The sequence below is a fragment of the Pristiophorus japonicus genome, unplaced genomic scaffold (genome assembly GCF_044704955.1).
Source record: "Pristiophorus japonicus isolate sPriJap1 unplaced genomic scaffold, sPriJap1.hap1 HAP1_SCAFFOLD_226, whole genome shotgun sequence".
Classification (NCBI taxonomy): Eukaryota; Metazoa; Chordata; class Chondrichthyes; family Pristiophoridae; genus Pristiophorus; species Pristiophorus japonicus.
Window position 1 is genome coordinate 354,137 of NW_027251973.1, and position 23,712 is coordinate 377,848.

Genomic DNA, 23,712 nt, shown 5'->3' on the forward strand with positions numbered 1-23,712 from the left:
AATGCGTTTCCAAACTTACACGGCTCAACCAGACGTGTTAGGTCGGCGATGAATCCCGACACATCCTGGCCCTCAGCACGAACATGTGTGTAGAAGTGATAGCGTAAGATGATCCCCTCTTTTGAGATGTTCACGCACCAAAGTGCACATATCCCCATACTCTTTGTCCTTTGGACGTGCAGGTGAGAGAAGATTCTTTAAGAGGCCATAAATTTTTGGACCACAAACGGTGAGCTGTACTGCGCCTAACTGCATCACCAGCTTCCTCCATTTTGTTGGCCACGAAATACTGATCCAGGCGGTCAATAAAATCCACCCAATCCTTGCCATCCACGAATCTCTCCAGAATTCCAATGGTGCCCATTGTGCATGCGAAGGTTCTTAAGTTACCTCGTCACCAAATGTAATGTATATAATGACTCGCAAGACTTGTTACTGTAAACTCATTCAGGTGCAAACCTGGTTCAACTTTATTCGTGCCCGAAGTGCCCACATGACATGGTGCTCACTCTTATATACCAGGACCCGCACACACACGTGTACAGCCCGAGGACCTCTGACAGTGGTGCCCCCCCCCCGCCCTGGTGTCTAGTGACCCCAAGCATCAATACATACCAAAAAGAATTAATAAAACTCCTTTCAAACAAAAGTCATACAATGACCAACCTTCTTGGCAAAGGCAGAAATCTTTTGCTACAAGCCCCTACTATAGCAGAACTCTGTGATCACTGCGCCTGCTTTTCTGAAGCAGGACTTTGTTGCTGATATTCCTCCCGGAAAAAATCTAGAGCCAAAATTACCCTCTGCCCCAAATGGGGTGTACATTCCGATTTAATTGATAATTTACCGCTGCATTTGATGGGGCAGTGATTAAGAGTGATTTTGCCCTCTTTTTGTGTTGGGGCAGTGTTTCGGGCAGCAGCGGGGCTGGAAGTAGGTTGGGAGCGGGGTGGAAGGCGAGCAGTGTCATCAGTTAAAGGGCGGGGGGTGGGGGGGCACTGCAAGTTCTGCAACCTCTTTAGTGGCACCACTGGGCCACCAGGGAGGGCTTTGGCAAGGCCAGCGGTCTGGCACCCAAGAGCGAGTGACGGGCTGCATGTTGGCGGCCTGGCCGCACCTGTGGTCGCCATTATCAGGCCGACTTCAGAGTCAGCCGACAATTAAAATTAAATGGCGGCAGTGGCAGAATGCCCTCCCCTTTAAGCGTGTACGCGCTGCCCAGCAACTTCCTGATGGGGAAATCTGTTAGGGGCACTGACTGGTGCCTGCTCTGCTCCCGTAGGGCAATTTCCCTCACAGAGTGATAAGGGGTCACCGCCGGGCGGTAAGGGGTTGCTGACAGGAACACAGGCAGGGCGGTCACCTTCTCCGCCTGAAAAAGTGACGAGGGCAATGTCCCAATTGTCGGCCACTCCCCCTTGACTGAGCAGTAACTCCTTTCCACACCGTTGGCTCTTAAAAAAGGGGCCATCTTGGCCCCCTATTCTCCTATTCTTCATGCTGCACAAACTACACCACCGATGCACCGTGAATGAAAGTTAAGCTCCATGAAACTGAATTAAACTCCCACTTGCCTCATCCACTCTCTCCTCACCTTACATCCTTACCCCTCCCTCTCCTCTTTCCTCTCCCAACTCATCCCCACCCCCTTACCCTCTCCTCTATCTAATTCTTCTCCTCCTTTCTTTCCCATTTCTCTCCTCTTTGCATAACCCTGTAGCAGCTAGCTGCACTGTCGTCACTCTACCTTCCTTTCCTTCTCGTTACCCTCCCCATCCCCTACCATCCCCAGTGTCTATTCTCCTCTCCTCTTATCCTCTTTCCCCTCCCTTCTTCGCTCCCCTCTTGTCAACCCCTTCCTTTCCTCGTCTCCTGACCCACTCCTCTCCTTTTCCCTTCCTTGTCTTCGCCATCATTTCCTCTCACTCTCTCCTCAACCCCATCCAACTTTTTCTTCACTCCCTCCTCTTTTTCTCCCCTCCTCTCTCCATCTCCCTACTGCTCACCTCACCTTCTATGCTCTCCTCTCATTCTTCCCCTCACCTCTTCACTCCCCTTTACCTGACTTGCTTTTTTCCTCCCCGCTCACTCTCCTCCCTCACCTCTGTCTCTCCTTAGTCACCTTCCAACTGCCTCTATTCTCCTCATCTGCCTTCAATATCTTCCCATCCGCTAACTCTGCTTAGTCTGAAGTGGTCTCGACTCCCCATGTGCAACACCACGGGAGATTAATTAGTTACAGAAAAAAATGGATGTGTCCTTTAAATGATGACATTAAAAAAAATGTTTTTTAATTGCTTCTAACAATGTCCAAGTATAGCTCTTTATCTCCTTTGGCCCTGAATTTGAAACTGACCACAACTTTTGGATGTGGTGCACATGCAGAAACCCGACGCTGGGGTCTGTCAATGACAGCTCCACAACTGGCTGTGCCGTGCCCACCTCCACTTGACCCCCACAGAAATCAGTGAAATCGCATAAATCACTGAAACAGACGGAAACTTCGGCTCTACCGCAGTAAGTACACTGTTAAATTAAAAGTTCCATCCAAAGTGATTAGATATAATTGGGGCTTTAACAGCGTAATAATTTTAATTTTGTGCAGTGTGAGATTTGTTCATTTTAAGAAATGATTTAAAAACATTTTTAAGTTTGTGCATCTTTATTTTAGGTTTGCTTTTTCCCCATGTGAGAGCTCCAACCTTTGTTTTGCTCTCTCTAACTATTTAAAAAAGTTGGGGGTCGAAATTGCCCATTTTGCACCGCCCGCCACTGGGGAGCAGCTGTGTAGAGCTGACCAACTCGCTCCAGTAGTGCCCTGGAACCCGCCCCTACAGGAAGTGGAGCGCATCCTTCCTGTGATGGGTGGTAACTGCAATTTTGCGGTCGGAGCAGAACTTCTGTGCCGGGTGAAGGTAGTCCAGCCCCGAGTCGGTTACTGCCCCCAATCGAGGCGCTGGGGAATTTCTCCCCTTTAGAATATTAAGGGCTTACCCACTTCCTTGTTTGCTGTCTGTGAGAATTCTGCCTTTTGATTAGCTGCTTAGACAGCCTGTTGATGTCACAACAATTCACAAAATGGAATCCCTATTAACTTCCGTTGAATTGAATTCAAGGTCAGAAAACTCAAAGCTCTCGACACGGATTGCGAGATCCCTGTGTGGAGTGTCTTCGCTTTGCTGCTGGCTGCAAATTCCGGGCCAATATTCAGCTGTGCATCTGGCAAGCCTGGAAACTTTGTAATATGAATATGAATCGGTGATATGCAGGCAGGAATATCAGGAAATTATACACAAGTTTAAATTACCTCTTGGGTTCTCCTTCACGTATTAAAATACACTGGTTGAATCCACAGCTGGAAATCCGTGTCATATATTAAATGAGTGAAGGCCTACTTACTGATTGCATTTATCCTATTTAGTGTCTCAACTTGTGATCAACACCATGTGAAATTTGTTAGTATGTAGGCCTCCAAGATTCCTACTCATAACCTATTTCCAAATTATGTTTGCATTTAACTAAAAGGCTATCCATGTATTATTCACTTTGCCATAATGATGTTTATTTAAGCAAGTGAAATGCTACATGTGATGTAACTGTATCAGATCAGCAGGCAACAATGATTCATTTGCTTCATCGATGTCATGTCTTGTGGCTGTAAGTTTTAAGAAATCCTGATGATGAAACTGCAATTCAAGAAAACAATTTTTTCATGTTATTAGTTTTTCAGTGTGGCAAGTAATAAATGGTTGTTAAAGCTGAATTCTTAACATACATTACTCATAGTACCTTCTCTTGTTTAATTTGTCCTAGTGTACTGGATGTGATAATAATGGACTCTCAGATTGGTAATAGACTAAAAAATAGAAAAATATATCATTAAGTTTTTGTCATGCAATTAGTATATGTTACCAAATTCTGCACAATTCAAAATAATGCACAGTATGCTTGACTTAGATAAAATATACTAACAGCATTTTTCCAAAAAATGCCACAGTTATTAATGCTATTAGAATTCTATTCTACATTACATGAAATTGTTCAAAGAAAGGTTTCGACACTTGTGCTGCATGATATGGTACAAGTAATTACTAAACCGTCTTTTGGATTAGACGTAAAACTGAGATGTTCCCAGGGATTTTATCTGAGATCTTTCTTATCTGTAATGCTCAAAAATACATTATTGGTTCATACTGGGGGTATTCTTATCGTGAAAGTACCCTACAGGATAAGAAAGAAATTTAGAGCGGATGCTTTAGAAACTGAAAAAAAATATATAGAATTGATGTACTAATGAAACATCAAGTCGATAGTTTAGATTGTGCAGCGCCCCGTTCGAAGCGATAACTTTCACAGGAGTTCAAAAATATCGCCGGGCGCTGTGCAAGTGAAGCCGATGCGAACTTTGGGTTTAATGCTCCGGGAAGGAAGTGGAGCGCTAAATCAAGCGCTACCACTTCCCTTGGAGCGCTAAACCAGGCAAGAGGGGTGGTAGCGGCAGAGCGTTGCACAATGTCCAGTGCAGCGCTGCCGGGATCCGAGGTTCCTTCCCTCCCTCAAAGGGAAGGACCATTGCTGGAGGCTCGACAATAAATCAACACCCCTGCTCATCGAGGGGGAGTTCGACAGAGACAATGGCAAGTTGAACGGCGATTCACACCATTGCAAGAGACAATGCGGCCAGTAATGGGGCCATCAACACCTGTTAATGGCGCATTCAAGTAAAGTCACAGGGGCAGACAGGGACGATCGACTGGCAAGGGAACTTTTGTTTCCAACAGCAGCTCATGTTGGAGGCGTGGAGGCACACACTCAGCCGGAGTTTGCAGAGATGAGCAAAATACCTGCAGAAATTGCAGAAATGAACGCTGGGGGAAATCGCTGGAAGTTGAAGTTCAGCGAGTTCATGTGGAGCACGTATATAGTTCATACACCAGGAAACCACCGATAATGATGAAAGTGCTCCTCAATGGCATCCCAATATCAATGGAGCTAGACACAGGTGCCAGCCAGTCCCTGATGGGTATCAAACAGTTCGAAAAGTTGTGGGCGTCCAAGGCCAGGAGACCAAAATTATTGCCGATTGACGCACAGCTACGGACTTACACAAAGCAGATCATTCCGGTGCTAGGCAGTGCCACGGTAGTCGTGACCCACAAAGATTCGGAGAACAGGTTGCCACTCTGGGTTGTCCCGGGGGACGGTCCCGCACTACTGGGGAGGAGTTGGCTTGCTGTCATGGACTGGAAATGGGGCGATGTCAATGCAATTTCTTCTGTGGAGCTAGTATCATGCTCACAGATCCTGGACAAATTTGACTCATTATTTCAAAATGGCATCGGCACTTTCATGGGGGCCAAGGTAGTGATTCACATAAACGCCGACGCCAGGCCAGTACACCACAAGACCAGAGCGGTGCCGTACGTGATACGGGAAAAGATAGAAGGCGAATTGGACCGCCTGCTGAGGGAAGGCATCATCTCGCCAGTTGAATTCAGTGACTGGGCGAGCCGGATCATGCCGGTGCTCAAGGCGGATGGGTTAGTCAGGATATGTGGTGATTACAAGGCCACCATCAATCGGGTGTCACTCCAAGACCAGTACCCGCTACCGAGAGCGGAGGACCTCTTTGCGATGCTATCTGATGGCAAACTTTTTTCAAAATTGGACCTGACCTCAGCTTACATGACCCAGGAGCTGGTGAGTGATTGAAGAAGCTGACCACCATCACAACACACAAGGGGTTGTTTGAGTACAACAGATGTCCGTTCAGGATTCGCTCGATCGCCGCGATCTTCCAATGAAAGATGGAAAGCCTCCTCAAGTCGATTCCAGGGACGGTGGTTTTTCAGGACAACATCCTCATCACGGGTTACGATATTGAAGAACACCTCCACAACCTGGGGGAGATGCTACGCAGACTGGACCGGGTAGGGCTGCGACTGAAAAAGGCGAAGTGCGTCCTCCTAGCTCCAGAGGTACAATTCCTGGGGATGAGGGTAGCAGCGGACAGAATCAGTCCTTCTGCATCCAAGACGGAAGCGATCCAGAGAGCACGCAGACCCCGTAACACGACGGAGCTGCGTTCGTTCCTGGGGCTCCTGAACTATTTTGGTAACTTTCTTCCCAAATTGAGCACGCTGCTAGAGCTGCTACACGTGCTCCTACGCAAAGGTCGCGCATGGATCTGGCGGGATAGCCAGGAAAGGGCTATTAATAGAGCATGTAATTTGTTATGTTCTAACACTGTTAACACTATACGACCCATGTAAGAAACTTGTGTTAACGTGTGATGCGTCGTCCTATGGTGTCGGGTGGATGTGTATATGCGGTAAAGAAAATGCACCAGTACCTGTTTGGCTGGAAATTTGAGCTGGAGACAGATCACAATCCCTAACGTCCATTTTGGCCGACAACGCCATAAATGCAAACGCATCGGCCTGCATACAGAGGTGGGCACTCACGTTAGCAGCCTACGACTATACAATTCGGCACAGACCGGTCACCGTAAACTGCGCCGATGCACTCAGCAGGCTCCCACTAGCCACCAGTGAGGGGGCGACCGAGCATGGTGCTGAGATGGTCATGGATGTTGAAGCTTTTGGAAGCGAAGGCTCACCTGTGACAGCCCGTCAGATTAAATTCTGGGCAAATAGAAACCCGCTATTGTCTCTAGTCAAGAAATGTATCCTGAATGGGGACTGGGCAGCCACGTACAGGGCATGCCCTGAGGAATTTAAACCATTTCACAGGCGAAGGGATGAACTCTCGATTCAAGCCGATTGTCTACTGTGGGGAAACCGAGTAGTCATGCCCCAGATGGGCAGAGAGGTGTTCATCAGAGAACTCCACAATGAGCACCCGGGCATTGTCACGATGAAGGCAATTGCCAGGTCACATGTTTGGTGGCCAGGGATAGACGCAGATCTGGAACTTTGTGTTCGCAGGTGCAACATGTGTGCTCTGCTGGGCAATGCGCCCAGGGAAGCCCCCCCATAGCCCCTGGCCATGGCCTGCCCAGCCATAGTCACGCATCCATGTGGACTACGCAGGTCCTTTCATGGGAAAATTTTTTTTGGTTGTCGTAGACGCCTACTCCAAATGGATTGAGTGTGACATTTTAAATTCAAGCACATCCTCTGCCACGGTAGAAAGGCTACGGGCAATGTTCGCCACCCACGGTCTACCGGACGTCTTGGTCAGCGACAATAGCCCATGCTTCACAAGCACTGAATTCCAGGACTTCATGGCAGGCAATGGAATTAACCATGTCAGAATGGCACCATTCAAGCCGGCCTCAAACGGCCAGGCGGAACGAGCAGTGCAGATAATCAAACAGTGGAAGCTCAGAATCCAAGGGGGTTCCCTTCAAAGACGCTTATCACGCCTCCAATTGGCCTATAGATCCCGACCACACTCGGTCACAGGGGTTCCACCCGCAGAGCTGCTAATGAAAAGGACGCTCAAAACCCGGTTATCCCTTATACACCCCACCACGAAAGAAATTGTCGAGAGCAGGCGCCAGCCACAATATGACTACCATGACAGGAATGCGAGGGAGCGATGTACTGATGTAAATGTTCCTGGTTTTGTCCTCAACTATGCTGCAGGGCCCAAATGGTTCGCAGGCACTGTGATTGCCAAAGAGGGAAATAGGATTTTGGTCGTTAAACTTACCAATGGAAAATCTGCCACAAACACGTGGATCAAACAAAAAGGAGGTTCAGCAATCCCATTGAAGAAGCAGAGGAAGAACACGACGTTGAGTTCACTCCACCACAGGTGACCGAACACTGGAACCAAAGGGAGGAGAGCCCAATCACTGTAGGCAGTCCGGACTGGCCTGAGGCACCGCAAACAGCAGGCACTCAGGCCAGCACCCAACAACCGGAGCCCCAACTCAGGTGCTCTACAAGAGAGCGTAAACCACCAGAGAGACTCAATCTGTGATCCCAATAAGACTTTGTGGGGGAGGTGATGTCATGTATTCAACCAGCATTGTAACCCATGTATAATCTGACCTAAGTTGTACACTGTAAGAACAATGATCACTAAGTGGGAGACACTCCTAACCTGGACCTTCAGATACAAAAGGGGAAGCTCCACCCACCTTCATCACTTGAGTGCTAAGGAATAAAGGATAGGTCACAGACTGACTTTCTCTCAAGCATGGGCCTCGTGTGCATTTATACTGTATCGTAAGGACCTATCACTCTTCTCCCCGGGTTCTGCCACTGAAGCTGGAAAGTCGCCTTTGGATCCGATTTTCTTCCTCTGGAGTCCTGCCACCGGAGCCTGAAAGGTGCATTCGGGTCGTCCCAGCTGGATTTCCACGCAGTAGTGCTGAGCGTTCTGTGCCTCGGGTGCTGTGCTGGTCTGCTTTCTGGTGCCGGGTCCCCCCTCAAGTGAGGGCTTGCTGTGGCTCCAAATGCGGAGGACGTCGATCGCTGGAGGGGTGAAGTCTTCCCACTTCCAATGGATCTTCTCCATCCACCTTCTTTGGAGTAGCGTTGGTCCATCACCTGCAACAATCCACAGAGGTAACCTGTGCACCGTGCCATCATGGAGTACCTTTACATTCGAACTACAAAAGACTGGGATAAGTTCATCGGTGTAGGTGCGCAGCTTTGCCTGAAACGGGGCCAACTTGGTCGTTCAGCTTGATTGTCCCATAGTCTCTCAAAGGCTTCTTATTCATTACTGACTGGCTCGCCCCCGTGTCCACTTCCATGAAAATTGGAACACCATCTATCTCGACTTCCATCCTCAACGGGGAACACTCGGTGGTGCAGGTAAACATGCTATATACCTCATCGTGGGGCTGAGCTGCCTCTCTGCTTATCGTTTCATAATCCGCGCAGGATTCATGGCCATTTGCAGACTCTTCATCGACAGTGAGTCATATTTTTCTTACACATTTACTGGAAGTGGCCCTTTGTGCAGCAGCCCTTGCATACATAGTCTTTAAAGTGGCACTGGTGAGCCCTGTGATTCCCTCCACAATGCCAGCATGGAGCTACTCGATTAGCCCCCACCAGCGGACTCTGAGTTAAGGGACTGGGAGGCTGAGATGGTTCACGTTCTACAGTCCACACTGTGCACAAAACCTGCCGGGTTTGAGTCCTGAGAGTGAGTCATTTGGCTAGAACCGCAGGTCGAGGTCATGAATGCCTGGCTCACAGAGATGGCCTTCTGCAGTGCGACTGTGGTATCCACCGACAGTAGCTTATGAAGAAGGCCCTCATGGCCGATTCCAATGACAAAAATGCCCCGTAGCGCTTCGTTGAGGTGGTCGCCGAAATCACACGGTGCCGCCAGCCTCCTGAGGTCTGCGACGTATTTCGCGATTTCCTGGCCTTCAGGCCGTTGGTGGGTGTAGAACCGGTGTCCGGCTGTGAGGATGCTCTCCTTGGGCTTGAGTTGCTCATGGATCAGTGTTACGAGCTCCTCATACGTCCTGGTGCCAGCAAGTCCCTGATGAGGCCATAGACGGTGGGCCTACAACTGGTTAGCAGGATAGCTCTGCGCTTATCAACCAGTGTGGCCGGATCGTCTCCTGCCAGGTCGTTTGCTGTGAAGAAATGTTCGAGCCTCTCCACGAAGGCGTCCCAATCATCACCATCGGCGAACTGCTGCAACGTACCAAGGGTAGTCATTTTCGCGTGAAAGTCTGTAATCTTGTCGGCAATTGTTGTGTCTTGGATGGTCTAATAATGACTCCATGAGGCAATGTGCTGCACTTGAACTATCGTGACCTTAGTCCTTTATTTGTTAACTCCAGAGTGAGGATCACACCTGGTGGCCTGCTTCTTATACTAGGCCAGGCACACCTGTACAGGCAACCTACAAGTCTCCCACTGCTGTGCCCTCAGTTGGCACACCTTGTGATAGTACAAACAGTAGGCATGTAGAGTAAATGACAGCCCCCTTGTGCATATGCGCAAAAAAAAGGGACGTTTTTGACATGACCGCTATGGGCACGCATGCCTAGTACAGCTCCCGGTCTACACTTATCCACTTTTAAAGAGCCAGTTGTGTGTGAGAACTTTAATTCTTAGTGGAAAAATCGGAGCTGCAATGCAATATGCAATGTGGCTCGAGAACCAAGAATTCCTTACAGGGTGAAGTGGAGGCACTGATTACTGTAATTGAGGCCAGATGGCACGAGCTGGACAACAGCAGAGGTCACATAAAGAAATTATTAAATTGAAGAGAGTGAAACAAAGGGTCAGAGAGAAACACACGGATTGTTAAAAAAAAGGTCAGGTAACTATTACAGGATATCCTTGTGCATCTTCGAGGAGCATACATGAAAGGTGGCTGTAATACTATCACAGGCAAGCCAAGAAGACCTATGTCTACTTGTATGGAAGATGATGGGTAACAAATAAATGTTGTTCAAGGCACTGGGAGAATTTGCTGCTCTTCTTCAAATAAGAATCTTTTTGTTCGCCTCAGAGAAAAGATCAGATCTCAGTTTAACATCTCATTTGAATGACAGCACCTCCAACAGTACATGAAATGGATGAACTTCAACAATTGTACATCCCTGTCTGGAGTAAAAATAAAACAGGGAAGGTGGCTCAACTGTGGCTAACAAGGGAAATTAGAGATAGTGTTAAATCCAAGGAAGAGGCATACAAATTGGGAAGAAAAAGCAGCAAACCTGAGGACTGGGAGAAATTTAGAATCCAGCAGAGGAGGACAAAGGGTTTAATTAGGAGGGGGAAAATAGAGTATGATAGGAAGCTTGCTGGGAACATAAAAACTGACTGCAAAAGCGTCTATAGATTTGTGAAAAGAAAAAGATTAGTGAAGACAAACGTAGGTCCTTTGCAGTCAGATTCAGGTGAATTTATAATGGGGAACAAAGATATGGCAGACCAGTTGAACAAATACTTTGGTTCTGTCTTCACGAAGGAAGATATAAATAAGCTTCCGGAAATACTAGGGGACCAAGGGTCTAGTGAGAAGGAGGAACTGAAGGAAATCCTTATTAGGCAGGAAATTGTGTTGGGGAAATTGATGGGATTGAAGGCCGATAAATCCCCGGGGCCTGATTGTCTGCATCCCACAGTACTTAAGGAAGTGGCCCTAGAAATATTGGATGCATTGGTTATCAGTTTCCAACAGTCTATCGACTCAGGATCAGTTCCTATGGACTGGAGGGTAGCTAATGTAACATCACTTTTTAAAAAAGGAGAGCGAAAACAGGTAATTATAGATCGGTTAGCCTGACATCAGTAGTGGGGAAAATGTTGGATTCCATTATTAAAGATTAAATAGCAGCGCATTTGGAAAGCAGTGACATGATCGGATCGGTCCAAGTCAGCATGGATTTATGAAAGGGAAATCATGCTTGACAAATCTTTTAGAATTTTTTGAGGATGTAACTAGTAGAGTGGACAAGGGAGAACCAGTGGATGTGGTATATTTGGACTTTGAAAAGGCTTTTGACAAGGTCCCACACAAGAGATTGGTGTGCAAAATCAAAGCACATGGTATTGGGGGTAATGTACTGACGTGGATAGAGAACTGGTTGGCAGTCAGGAAGCAGAGAGTCGGGATTAACAGGTCCTTTTCAGAATGGCAGGCAGTGACTAGTGGGGTGCCGTAGGGCTCAGTGCTGGGAACCCAGCTATTTACAATATGCATCAATGATTTGGATGAAGGAATTGGGTGTAATATCTCCAAGTTTGCAGATGACAGTAAGCTGGGTGGCGGTGTGAGCTGTAAGGAGGATGCTAAGAGGCTGCAGGCTGCATTGCACAGGTTAGGTGAGTGAGCAAATGCATGGTAGATGCAGTATAATATAGATAAATGTGAGGTTATCCACTTTGGGGGCAAAAACACGAAGGCAGAATATTATCTGAATGGCAGCAGATTAGGAAAAGGGGAGGTGCAACAAGACCTGGGTGTCATGGTACATCAGTCATTGAAAGTTGGCATGCAGGTGCAGCAGGCGGTGAAAAAGGCAAATGGCATGTTGACCTTCATAGCTAGGGGATTTGAGTATAAGAGCAGGGAGGTCTTACTGCAGTTTTACAGGGCCCTGGTGAGGCCTCGCCTGAAATATTGTGTTCAGTTTTGGTCTCCTAATCTGAGGAAGGACACTCTTGCTATTGAGGGAGTGCAGCGAAGGTTCACCAGACTGATTCCCGGGATGGCAGGACTGACATATGAGGAGAGACTGGATCGACTGGGCCTGTATTCACTGGAGTTTAAAAGGATGAGAGGGGATCTCATAGACACATATAAAATTCAGGACTGGACAGTTTAGATGCAGGAAGAATGTTCCCGATGTTGGGGAAGTCCAGAACCAGGGGACACAGTCTTAGGATAAGGGGTAAGCCATTTAGGACTGAGATGAGGAGAAACTTCTTCACTCAGAGAGTTGTTAACCTGTGGAATTCTCTACCGCAGAGAGTTGTTGATGCCAGTTCATTGGATATATTCAGGAGGGAGTTAGATATGGCCCTTACGGCTAAAGGGATCAAGGGGTATGGAGAGAAAGCAGGAAAGGGGTACTGAGGTGAATGATTAGCCAGATCTTATTGAATGGTGGTGCAGGCTCGAAGGCTGAATGGACTACTCCTGCACCTATTTTCTATGTTTCTACTCAGCTAAACTGTCAGCATAGATTATGTGCTCAAGACCTGATGTGGCACTTAAATATGTGACATTCTGAATCAGTCGGGAGTGCTATCACTGACTGAAGCGTAACACCTTCTCCTCAGTACTTCTGGTCAGACCTCTGTGTATGTAACAAATGCAGAATTATAAAGAAAGTAAGAACTATTGTGGCATTATTTTTATTCTTGAAATGAAGCACTCCTTAAATGACTACCTGTCCATCCAGCTGTTTGGGGATCCGGGCAGCATTCCTGATCTGGAGCCTCTGATGGGGCCCCATTGTGGAGGTTTGTAGTTCTCATCTTAATGGGCATACTGTATGGCCTCCAAATTTATATGGGGTCCTACTGAGATTGGAAGAATTGGAATTCCCAATGTAGAGTCCCTACCACGCACCCTCATTTGGGGCAGTTGAAGGTTCCGTCGCAGAAAAGGCCTTCCAGAAATTCCCAGCAAAGATCTAGCTACAGAGTTACAGTAGAAATGTACCAGAAGGCTGTGCAAATTTGGGACCAGTTGTCAACTATTAGTAATAAAATGATTTTATTTAAATTAGAATTTACTATACTCTTTTTGAGAGGATATGCATCTGACATTTTTCTGCTGACAGGTAGTGGCCACGGGTTGGATGGTTTATGCTTACAATGTGAAACAGACTATCCACATCATACATCCAAATTAACACAGCAAATAGAAGATATACCAATTTTGGTTAATTAGTTATGCTTATCTTTAATTACATTTTTACATATAGAAACTTTTAAGGCAAAATAAATATGGTTTTGGTGGCAATTATACTTATTTACAAAATGTTACCATCTGACAAAAACATCAGACTATACAGTACCTTCATAGTCTTCATTTGTTGTAAACGGAGAATCCTCTTGTGAAAAATCTTGCTGACATCCAGGACTATGGGGCGTGGAGCATCGTGAGGATCTTTCATCATGTCTACGACTGTGAGAAGTTTTTCTTGATGACCTTGTGCTTTCTGGTCTGTCACAATGTGAGTAAGGGTAAGATTTCTCTTTTTGGTCTGTATCTGAACCGCAGATCATTATAACTGTGTTCTGCAGCTCTTCAGTTGGGCTAACAAAAAGAATGCTTTGGCTGCATAACTCAGAATTTTCATCTTCTTCTTTATGTTTAAATGTTCTTGGTCTCTGACAATCTTGCTTGGAAAATTTAGCCTTTGACTTTCGCAAAGTATTATCTGGTTTTGTTTGATTTGAATACTGACTTTGAAAAGTTTTCCTGCATTCTTTCTTCACAACATGAGTTCTGGAAATATATGATTCATTGAGGGTTTCATAATAAGCACAATGGAGTTCCTCAGCAGAAACGCTCAAGTAATTTCCATCATAAGGATCTTGAGATGCAATAATTATTCTTTCTTGCAAGGCATCACAAAGTTCTGTAGGTGAAGGCTGTGCACAAATTATTTCTGATAGATCAACCTGCACTTGTTCTTCCTCATTCTGGGTTTTAACAATAGCACCTGCAATTATTTTAACATATCCATGTTCTTCATCTTGCTGAATATGATTGTTTGTTTCCTCAGTCAATTGTTCTGAACAGGATACATTATTCCCAAAGTCTCTTGCATTTTTTGATAAGATTTCTTCACAATCTGCATAACGAACAGGACGTGGCATCAAAACAGAACCTATATTTTGTTTCAGATAAATGTTGAACTCCTCTTGCACAGTCATGGGGGATGAAGGCAGGTTTGCTCCTATTATTACTGGACCGAAAGACAGTCCCACAATAGTCACTGGTTTATCTGCCAAATCAGCCAATTTCTGATCTGATGTCCAAGTTGAAGAACTCACGATTTTCATAGATTTTGGCCTATAACTGGGTGATGCTATGGAACAATCTACCTCAAGACAATCGTCACTCCATTTGCTCTTTAAGTTTTGTTTTTTATAAGGGGTATTCAGTTTCAGCAAACTTTTACTTGTGGCTGAAAATTTATCCACTGATTGCATTTGTATAGATTGCTTTGCCACATCTACTTCAACTTTATCTTTAAATTCCAGTTTTGGACTGACAGAAAGTTCTTCCATACTATTTACACTGTTGCTTTCCTTACCATCTTTACCGTTTGTTGTGCTTGCCAATAACTTCTGTTCAGCAGGAAAAACTGTATTAATTTTGCTCAGTTCAGATCTATTCAATCCTGTTGTACTTCCTTCTCCAGTCTCTAACAGTTGCATGCATACTGGTGGAGTAGGAGGTATAAAACTACTCAAAGAGTTCTGAATAATATTGGGAAGACCCTGTCTGTGATTTATGATCCGGTTGTTTGTATTTATTTCCAATGCTTCCTTATATTTCTCACTTAGCAATATTAGCTCTTTAAAGAATCAGTAATATCAACATCGGGACACCGGCTAAAATGGGATAGAACCAGTTTTGGAGGAGATGGAATGAATGCGTCCACTGATCTTCGGATATGCAATGGTATGCCCCACTGGTGCTGAAATCTTTTCATTGTAATGTGCCATTCTAGAATGTCAACTGTTTCATTATACTGGAAGGCTAATTCCATACCGATATGCTCTATTTTAGCTCCACTTGCTTTAATTGCTGGAAGTAAAGGTGCTTTAGGAATCATTTCTATTGACTTGGCAAATGTAGGTGCAATACCCCAAAGATGATTAATCTGTTTGTGCTTTAAATTCATATCCAAGCGATCAATACTATTTTGTTCAGCAAACAGAATATATGGTAATCTTGGTCTCTTAAATCCTTTGCCAGGTGTTATGAGTTTTGGTAATGGTCTCTTCAATACTGGAGGATAAGTTTGTTTGTACAACTGTGTTACCATTTCAGGTAGAAGTTTACTAGATAAACTTTGTTTTATTAAACACATATCTAACCTAATGTTACATTCTGGTTTAAATTTGACAACAGTAGACATCCTCTTTTCTCTCTTTTTCATTTTGACACTTTTCTTAAAACTTCCAAAATCCGAAGTATTTTTCTCTCCTTTGTTCAGAAGAGATGTGCACTGGGAATAAACCATTTTATAATACTTTGTTATGTCTTTGGTTCTGGACCTTACTCTTTTCTTTTTCTTAATTTTAAATTGTTTTATGAAATCCTTTATTGGTGGAGGAAATTCATTTAAAGATGACTCAATAAGCCTGGGGAGGCCCCATATATGATTTACAGTCCTTTTCTTTGTATTCATTTCTAGTGTCTTCTTGTGCTCATCATTTATGAATGCTAACTCAACTGGAGCAATAACTATTTCAAAATCAGGCTGTGGACTTAGCTGGCTTATAATCAGTTTCGGAGCAAGTGGGATAAATGCTTCTGCTGACTTCTGAAAATGTGATGGTAAGCCCCAAGTACGTTGAAGTTTTTTCTGCAAAATATGCCATTCTAGAAACTTCTTGACTTCTTCACAAACATATGTTGTTGGCCCACCTATAGGCTTTATTTGAACTTGACTAGTCTTAATTGGTGGAGGTACAGGTGGTCCTTTGGGAATCATCATTGGTGGTCCTTTGGGAATCATCATTACCAATGTCTTTTCATACAGCGTTTCAAGTCCCCAGAGATATAAAAGTTGTCTGTGTTTCAAGTTCATCTCTGTCCGATCAATATCATCTTGTTCAGTAAAAGGAATATATCGTATTCTTGGTTTTTTAAATCCCCTGCCAGGTGCAATTAACTTTGGTAAAGGTTTCTTTGATATTGGAGGATAAGTATTTTTGTAGAATTCCTTTATCAATTTAGGCAAACAATCCATTTTAATTTCCAGACACTGGTTGGTCAAGCTCACAGCCAGATTATTTTTACACTCTGGTCTGAGGTTAACATTGGCAGACATTTCTTTTACTTTATGTATGTTTACCTCATCTCTTTCACGTTGTGAAAATAATTTTCCTCCTTTGAGTCGGAAGTTTGTACCCTGAGCGAACACTTTATAACTCTTATCTAAATTGTTACTGTTAGACATTGTGTTGTTTTCTTTCAGATTTTTTGATGGTGGTATGAAGCCTTTATTATCTGGAGTAGGAGCCATAAATTGCATTAATGAAAAGTCAATAACTTTGGGAAGACCCCATTTGCGATTTATAAATCTTTTCTTTATATTTCGCTCAAGGGTTTGCCTAAGTTCGTCACTAAGAAATGCCAGTTCAGAAGGAACAACAACTATTGCAAAATCAGACTTGGGATTTAGCTGGGATAGAATCAGTTTTGGAGCAGGTGGAATGAATACTTCTGGTGATCTTTGAAACGGTAAGCCCCAATTGCACTGAGGTTTTTTCTGTGTGATGTGCCATTCTAGTCTGCCTCCAGCTTCATCTTTAATGAAACTTGTTTCCATACTCACAGAGAATATTTGAGCTACATTTCCCTTGATTGTTGGAGGCACAGGTGGTCCTTTAGAAATCATTCTTTCTATTGATTCTTCGTACAGATTTGACATTTTCCAGAGATGGGTCATCAGTTTATGCTTTAAATTCAACTCCAAGTGATCAACGGCATTTTGCTCAATAAATGGTAAATAACGTGGTCTTGGTTTTTTAAATCCTTTACCAAGTACAATAAGCTATGGCAAAGGTTTCTTTGATTTTGAAGGATAGGTGCTTTTGTAGAATTCCTTTACCATTTCAGGTAAGCACCCTGTCTTAATTTCTAGACACAGCTTTGTTAAACAGGTCTCTAGTTTTGTATTTCCATTCTGGTTTGAAGCTAGCAAGAAAAAAATCCTCATCAATTTTCTTTGTTTCTTGCTTCTGCCACCCTTTTCATATTGTAACATGGATAATTTCCCGCTTTTGATTGTTGGGACTGTGTGTTGAGGAACCATTTTATTTTCTTTATTGCCCACATTAGTATTGCTGGAAACATCTGGAGAAGTACTCATAAACTTATTCAAAGATGATTGGATAAGCTTGGGAAGACCCCACTTGCAATTTATAAACTTTTTCTTTGTTTTCATCTCCAATATTTTCTTATGCTCATCACGAAGAAATGCTAGCTCAGTTGGAACAATGACTACTGAAAAAGCAGGCTGTGGTTATAGCTGGGATGGAATTAGTTTTGGAGCAAATGGAATAAATGCATCTTCTGATCTCTGAATATGTAATGGTAAGCCCCAATTGTACTGAAGTTTTTTCTGGGTTATGTGCCATTCTAGCCTGTCTCTTGTATTATTTTTAATGAAAGTTGTTTCCATATCCACAAGCTCTATTTGAGCTCCACCAGCTTTTATTACTGGAGGCACAGGTGGCCCTTTAGGAATCATCATTTCCAATGATTTTTCATAGAGAGTTGGAAATCCCCAGAGATGGGTAATCTCTTTGTGCTTTAAGTTCAACTCCAAACAATCAACTGCTTCTTGTTCAGTAAAACACATATATGATGATCTTTGCTTTTTAAATCCTTTGCCAGGTAAAATAGCCTTTGGTAAAATTATCTTTGGCGCTTGAGCATAGATAGCACTATAGGCATCCATTACCAGTTTAGGTAGATACTCCATTTTAATTTCTAAACATTGCTTTATAAAGCAGAAATCTACAACAGCTCCACATGCAACTCTGAGGTTATCATATACCTCACTATTCTTTTTTGCTTTTATGCTTTTTTGATACTTTAGTGCAGGCAACTTTCCGCTTTTCATCTGGAGAATATTGCTTGCAGAAGGAGGCACTGCTCGTTTTTGTGGCTGTAGTAGGAAATGGTTCATTTGTGGGGCAACAGGTATAAAACTCCTTAGCGATAACTGAATTAACTTTGGAAGACCCCATTTGTTATTTATAATTCTCTTTTTCATATTCAGTTCCAGTATTTTCCAGTGTCCATCACTAAGGAAGGTCAGCTCAACGGGCGCAACAACTATCACAAAACTAAGCTGTGGTTTTAGCTGGGATGGAATTAGTTTTGGAGCAAGTGGAATGAATGTTTCTTGTGATCTTTGAATACATAGTGGAAAGCCCCAGTTGTGCTGAAGTTTCTTCTGTACAATATGCCATTTTAGTCTGTCTTTAGTTTCATTGTCAATGAAAGTTGTTTCCATACCCACAGGCTCTATTCGAGCTCCACTTGCTCTGATCCCTGGAGGCACAGGTGGTTCTTTCGGAATCATTTGTGCTGTTGATTCGTCATATAGGGTTGCAAGTCCCCAGAGATGGGAAATCTGTTTGTGCTTTAAGTTCAGCTCTAAGCGATCAACAGCATCCTGTTCAATAAAAGGTATGTACAACAATCTTGGTTTTTTAAATCCTTTACCAGGTTCAATTGGCTTTGGAAATGGCTTTTTTGGCATTGGACGATAGGCAGCTTTATACATCTCATTCACTATTTGTGGGAAACAACAGATTTTAATTTCAAGACACAGTTTTATCAAACATATATCCAGCCTGTCCTTACATTCTGGCTTGAGTTTAGCAGAAAGACACATCTCTCCGACATTGTTAAGTTTCAGCTTTCTGCTAACTTTTCGATTTTGTTTAGAAGACATTATTTTTTTAGTCTGTAAAAATGTATTCATTGGAGTAACTATTTTTCTTTTTCTCACTTGAATATTACTAGAAGATATCTTGTTTCTTTCCATCACATCAGATTGCAGCACAAGAGAAGCCATAAAATTATTTAAAGAATACTGAACAGCCTTGGGGAGGCCCCATTTGTAATTTATGATTCTCTTCCTTGTATTCAGTTCAAGTCTTTTTCTATGTTCTGAGCTTAGGAAGGTCAGTTCAAGTGAAACAAAAAACAAAACAAAATCAGGCTGTGGTTTTAGCTGTGATGAAATTAGCTTTGGAGCAGGCAGAATAAATGCTTCTTGTGATCTCTGAATAAGTAATGGTAATCCCCAATTATGTTGAAGTTTTTTCTGTGTGATGTGCCTTTCTAGTCTGATTCTAGCTTCATCTTTAATGAAACTTGTTTCCATACTCACAGAGAATACTTGAGCTACATTTCCCTTGATTGTTGGAGGCACAGGTGGTCCTTTAGAAATCATTATTTCCATTGATTCTTCGTACAGATTTGAAATTTTCCAGAGATGGGTCATCTATTTATGCTTTAAATTCAACCCCAAGTGATCAACAGCATTTTGTTCAATGAATGGTAAATAACGTGGTCTTGGTATTTTAAATCCTTTACCAAGTACAATAAGCTTTGGCAAAGGTTTCTTTGATTTTGAAGGATAGGTGCTTTTGTAGAATTCCTTTACCATTTCAGGTAAGCACCCTGTCTTAATTTCTAGACACAACTTTGTTAAACAGATCTCTAGTTTGTATTTCCATTCTGGTTTGAAGCTAGCAAGATAAAAATCCTCATCAATTTTCTTAATTTTCTTGCTTCTGCCACCCTTTTCATATTGTAACATGGATAATTTCCTCCTTTTGATTGTTGGGACTGTGTGTTGAGGAACCATTTTATTTTCTTTATTGCCCACATTAGTATTGCTGGAAACATCTGGAGAAGTACGCATACACTTATTCAAAGATGATTGGATCAGCTCGGGAAGACCCCACATGCAATTTATGATCTTTTTCTTTGTTTTCATCTCCAATATTTTCTTATGCTCATCACGAAGAAATGCTAGCTCAGTTGGAACACTGACTACTGAAAAAGCAGGCTGTGGTTTTAGTTGGGATGGAATTAGTTTTGGAGCAAATGGAATAAATGCTTCTTCTGATCTCTGAATATCTGATGGCAAGCCCCAGGTTTTCTGAAGGTTTTTCTGTATAACATACCTTTCGAGGTTCTCTCTTACTTTATCAATGAAAGTTGTTTCCATACCCACAGGCTCTATTTTAGCTACACTTGACTTCATTGCTGGAGGCACAGGTGGCCCTTTGGGAATCATCATTTCCATTGATTTTTCATAAAGAGTTGGAAGCCCCCAGAGACAGAAAATCATTTTATGCTTTAGGTTCAGCTCCAAGCGCTCAACTGAATCCTGTTCAGTAAAAGCGATATATAATGAACGTGGCTTTTTGCATCCTTCACTAGGTGCGATAATCTTTCCTAATGGCTTCTTTGACTTGGAAGGATAATTTTCTTTATAAAATTCTTTTACCATTTCTGGCAAACAATGCATTTTAATTTCTAGATGCAATTTTCTTAAGCACACATCTAGCTTATCGGTATATTCTTGTTTGAAGTTGGCAAGAACAGCCACTTCTGCTGTTTTGCTTGGCTTTGTGTTTTTGCTACCTTTTTTATGTTGTAAAGACAATTTCTCTCTTTTGTTCATCTGTAAAGGAATTCTAATCTTATTTCTTATATCAATATTGCTGGGCCCCATCTTATTGGTTCTCTTTACTTCTGGCTGCAGCACAAGATATTTCCTTGATAAGAAACTTCATGGCTCTTTCTCTAACGAAGACCGAATAAGTGTTGGGAGACCCCATTTGTGATTTATTATCTTCTTCTTCGTATTGAGTTCCAATAATTTCCTATGCTCTTTACTTGGAAATGCTAGTTCAGTTGGAGCAACAAGTACCCCAAAGCTCAACTGTGGATTTAGTTGGGATGGAATCAGTTTTGGAGCAAGCGGAATAAATGTTTCTGCTGATATTTGAATCTGCAGTGGTAAACCCCAGTTCTGTTGCAGTTTTTTCTGTGTAAGGTGCCATTCTAGTCTGTCCCTAATATCACATTCAATGAATGTTCTTTCCATACCCACGGGCTCTATTTTAGCTCCACTTGCTTTGATTGCTGGAGGCACAGGTGGTCCTATAGCAATCATCATTTCCACAGATTCATCATACAGAGTTTCAAGTCCCCAAAGATGGATAATTCGTCTGTGCTTTAAGTTCAGCTCTAAGTGATCAATGGCATCTTGTTCAACAAATAGTAAGCACCATGGTCTTTGTTTTTTATATCCTTCACTAGCAACAGTAAGTTTTGGTCATGTTTTTCTTGATGCTGCAGGGTAAGCATTTTTTAAATATTCCTGCACAACATCAGGTAAGTAATGTACTTTAATATCGAGAGCTTGCTTTAACAAGCACATATTTAGTTTATCTTTACATTCTGGTTTGAGGTTGGCAAACTCTGGAAATGTACTTATCTTAAAGTTTGCTTTTTTATAAACTTTCTGGTAATGTAGTGAAGGTAACTTTCTTTTTTTGTGTTTCATAATCATTTTGGAAATAAGATCGATGTCAATGTTGGTACATGTTTTGCTATCTTTCATGATTTCTGACTGGAGCAAGCGATCTTGCAGCAATGGAGGTGGAGTCATGAAGTCCCTCAGGGATGACTGAATAAGATTTGGGAGCCCCCATTTCTGATTTATGATATTTTTCTTTGTATTCACTTCCAATCTTTTTCTATGTTCAGCACTTATGAAAGCTAGATCGGCTGATGTAACAACTATAACATAAATACAATGTGGTTTTAGCTGGGAGGGAACCAGTTTTGGAGCAGATGGAATGAATGTATCAATTGATTTCTGAATATGTAATGGTAAACCCCAGTTGTTCTCGAATTTTTTCTTTGTAATGTGCCAATCCCATTTGTCTCTAGCCTCATCTTCAATGAAAGCTGTTTCCATATCCACAGGTTCTATTTGAACTCCACTTGATTTAATTACTGGGGACATATTTGGTCCTTTAGGAATCATCATTTCGGCTGACATTTCACACAGTGTGTCAAGTATCCAGAGATGCATAATCTGTTCGTGCTTTAAGTTCAACTCTAAACGATCAACAGCATTCTGTTCAATAAAAGGTATATACAACAATCTTGGCTTTTTGAATCCTTCACCAGGTGTAATTAGCCTTGGAAGAAGTTTCTTTAATGGTGATGGATAGGTATTTTTGTATAACAATGTTACCAGTTCCGGCAAATGGTGCATTTTAATTTCTAGATTTTGCTTTATTAAACACACTTCTAATTTATTCTTCTGTTCTGGTTTGAGACCAGCAAAGACAGCTACTTTGTTTGATATTTTGCTGTTGCTCCCTCTTCCATATTGTGGCAACAAAAATCTCTTAAAGATGACTGAATAGAGTTAGGAAGACCCCATCTATGATTGATGATCTTTTTCCTTGTATTCAACTCTAATGTTTTATTAATTTCAACATCTACAAATGGCAGCTCACATGGAGTAATGACCACAATGAAATCAGCTTGTGTGTTGAGCTGTGATGGAACCAACTTTGGAGGAACTGGAATGAATGCTTCTACTGACTTCTGATAAAACAATGGTAAACCCCAATTGTGCTGAAGTTTTTTTTGAGTAATATGCCATTCTAATTTACCTCTGGCTTTCTTACCAATGAAAACGGTTTCCATGGGTACAGGCTCTATTTGACCTGTATTTGCTTTGATTGCTGGAAGCACAGGTGGAGCTTTGGAAATCGTTATTTCCATTGATTCTTCATGCAGAGTTTGAAATCCTCAGAGATGGGAAATGTGTTTGTTCATTTCCAAGTAATCAATAGTAGCCTGTTCAAAAAATGGTATATATCCTGGCCTTGTTTTTTTAAAACCTTCACCACGTGCAAAAAGTTTTGATAATGTTTTTTTTGGTGCTGGGGGATATATACTTTGGTAGAATTCTTGTACAATTGCTGGCAAATTATCCAGTTTTATTTCTAGACTTTGTTTTGTTAAACACATATTTAACTGATCTTTATGTTCTGATTTTAGGCGAGCAATCACAGGCAACATTCCTTTTCTGTTTTCTTTCTTGATTTTGATAGCTTCTTCACACTGTGGTGCAGAAAATGTTCCTGCCTTGAATTGTACAAACATGTTTTGTAAACAAACTGTTTTAAACTTACTATTTAGCAATGCCTCATTTTCTGCTGATATTTCTAATTGTGGCTTGATACTTTTTACTGATGGAGCATGAGGCATAAAACTCTCTAATGACAAATAAACAACGTGGGGGGACCCCACCGATGATTTATGATCCGTTTCTTTACATTCAGCTCTAATTTTTTTTTGACTCTCAGCAGCTAGAAATGCAGGCTCAATTGGAACAATATTTGTATCAAAATCAGGCTGTGGGTTGAGCTGTGAGGCAATTAGCTTTGGAGCAAAAGGAATGAATGCCTCTTGTGATCTTTGAATATGTAATGGTAAACTCCA

At 42.5% G+C, this 23,712-nt stretch overlaps 1 protein-coding gene across 4 annotated transcripts in view; it reads right to left on the reverse strand.

Annotated features, from left to right (window-relative positions):
* Positions 1–3,496: 3,496 nt before the first annotated feature.
* LOC139245640 (zinc finger protein 462-like) overlaps positions 3,497–23,712 on the reverse strand; it is a 238,632-nt gene continuing 218,416 nt past the window's right edge. For 2 of the 4 annotated variants that reach the window (XM_070871217.1, XM_070871218.1), the window contains exons 5-7: positions 13,481–23,355; positions 3,790–3,856; positions 3,497–3,686 (exon numbers count right to left, since the gene is read on the reverse strand). In XM_070871217.1, coding sequence (XP_070727318.1) covers positions 17,675–19,672 — 1,998 coding nt within the window. In that variant the 5' untranslated portion in view covers positions 19,673–23,355 and the 3' untranslated portion in view covers positions 3,497–3,686; positions 3,790–3,856; positions 13,481–17,674. The remainder of the gene's footprint in view (positions 3,687–3,789; positions 3,857–13,480; positions 23,356–23,712) is intronic. The other 2 variants (XM_070871219.1, XM_070871221.1) reach the window with 2 other exon arrangements.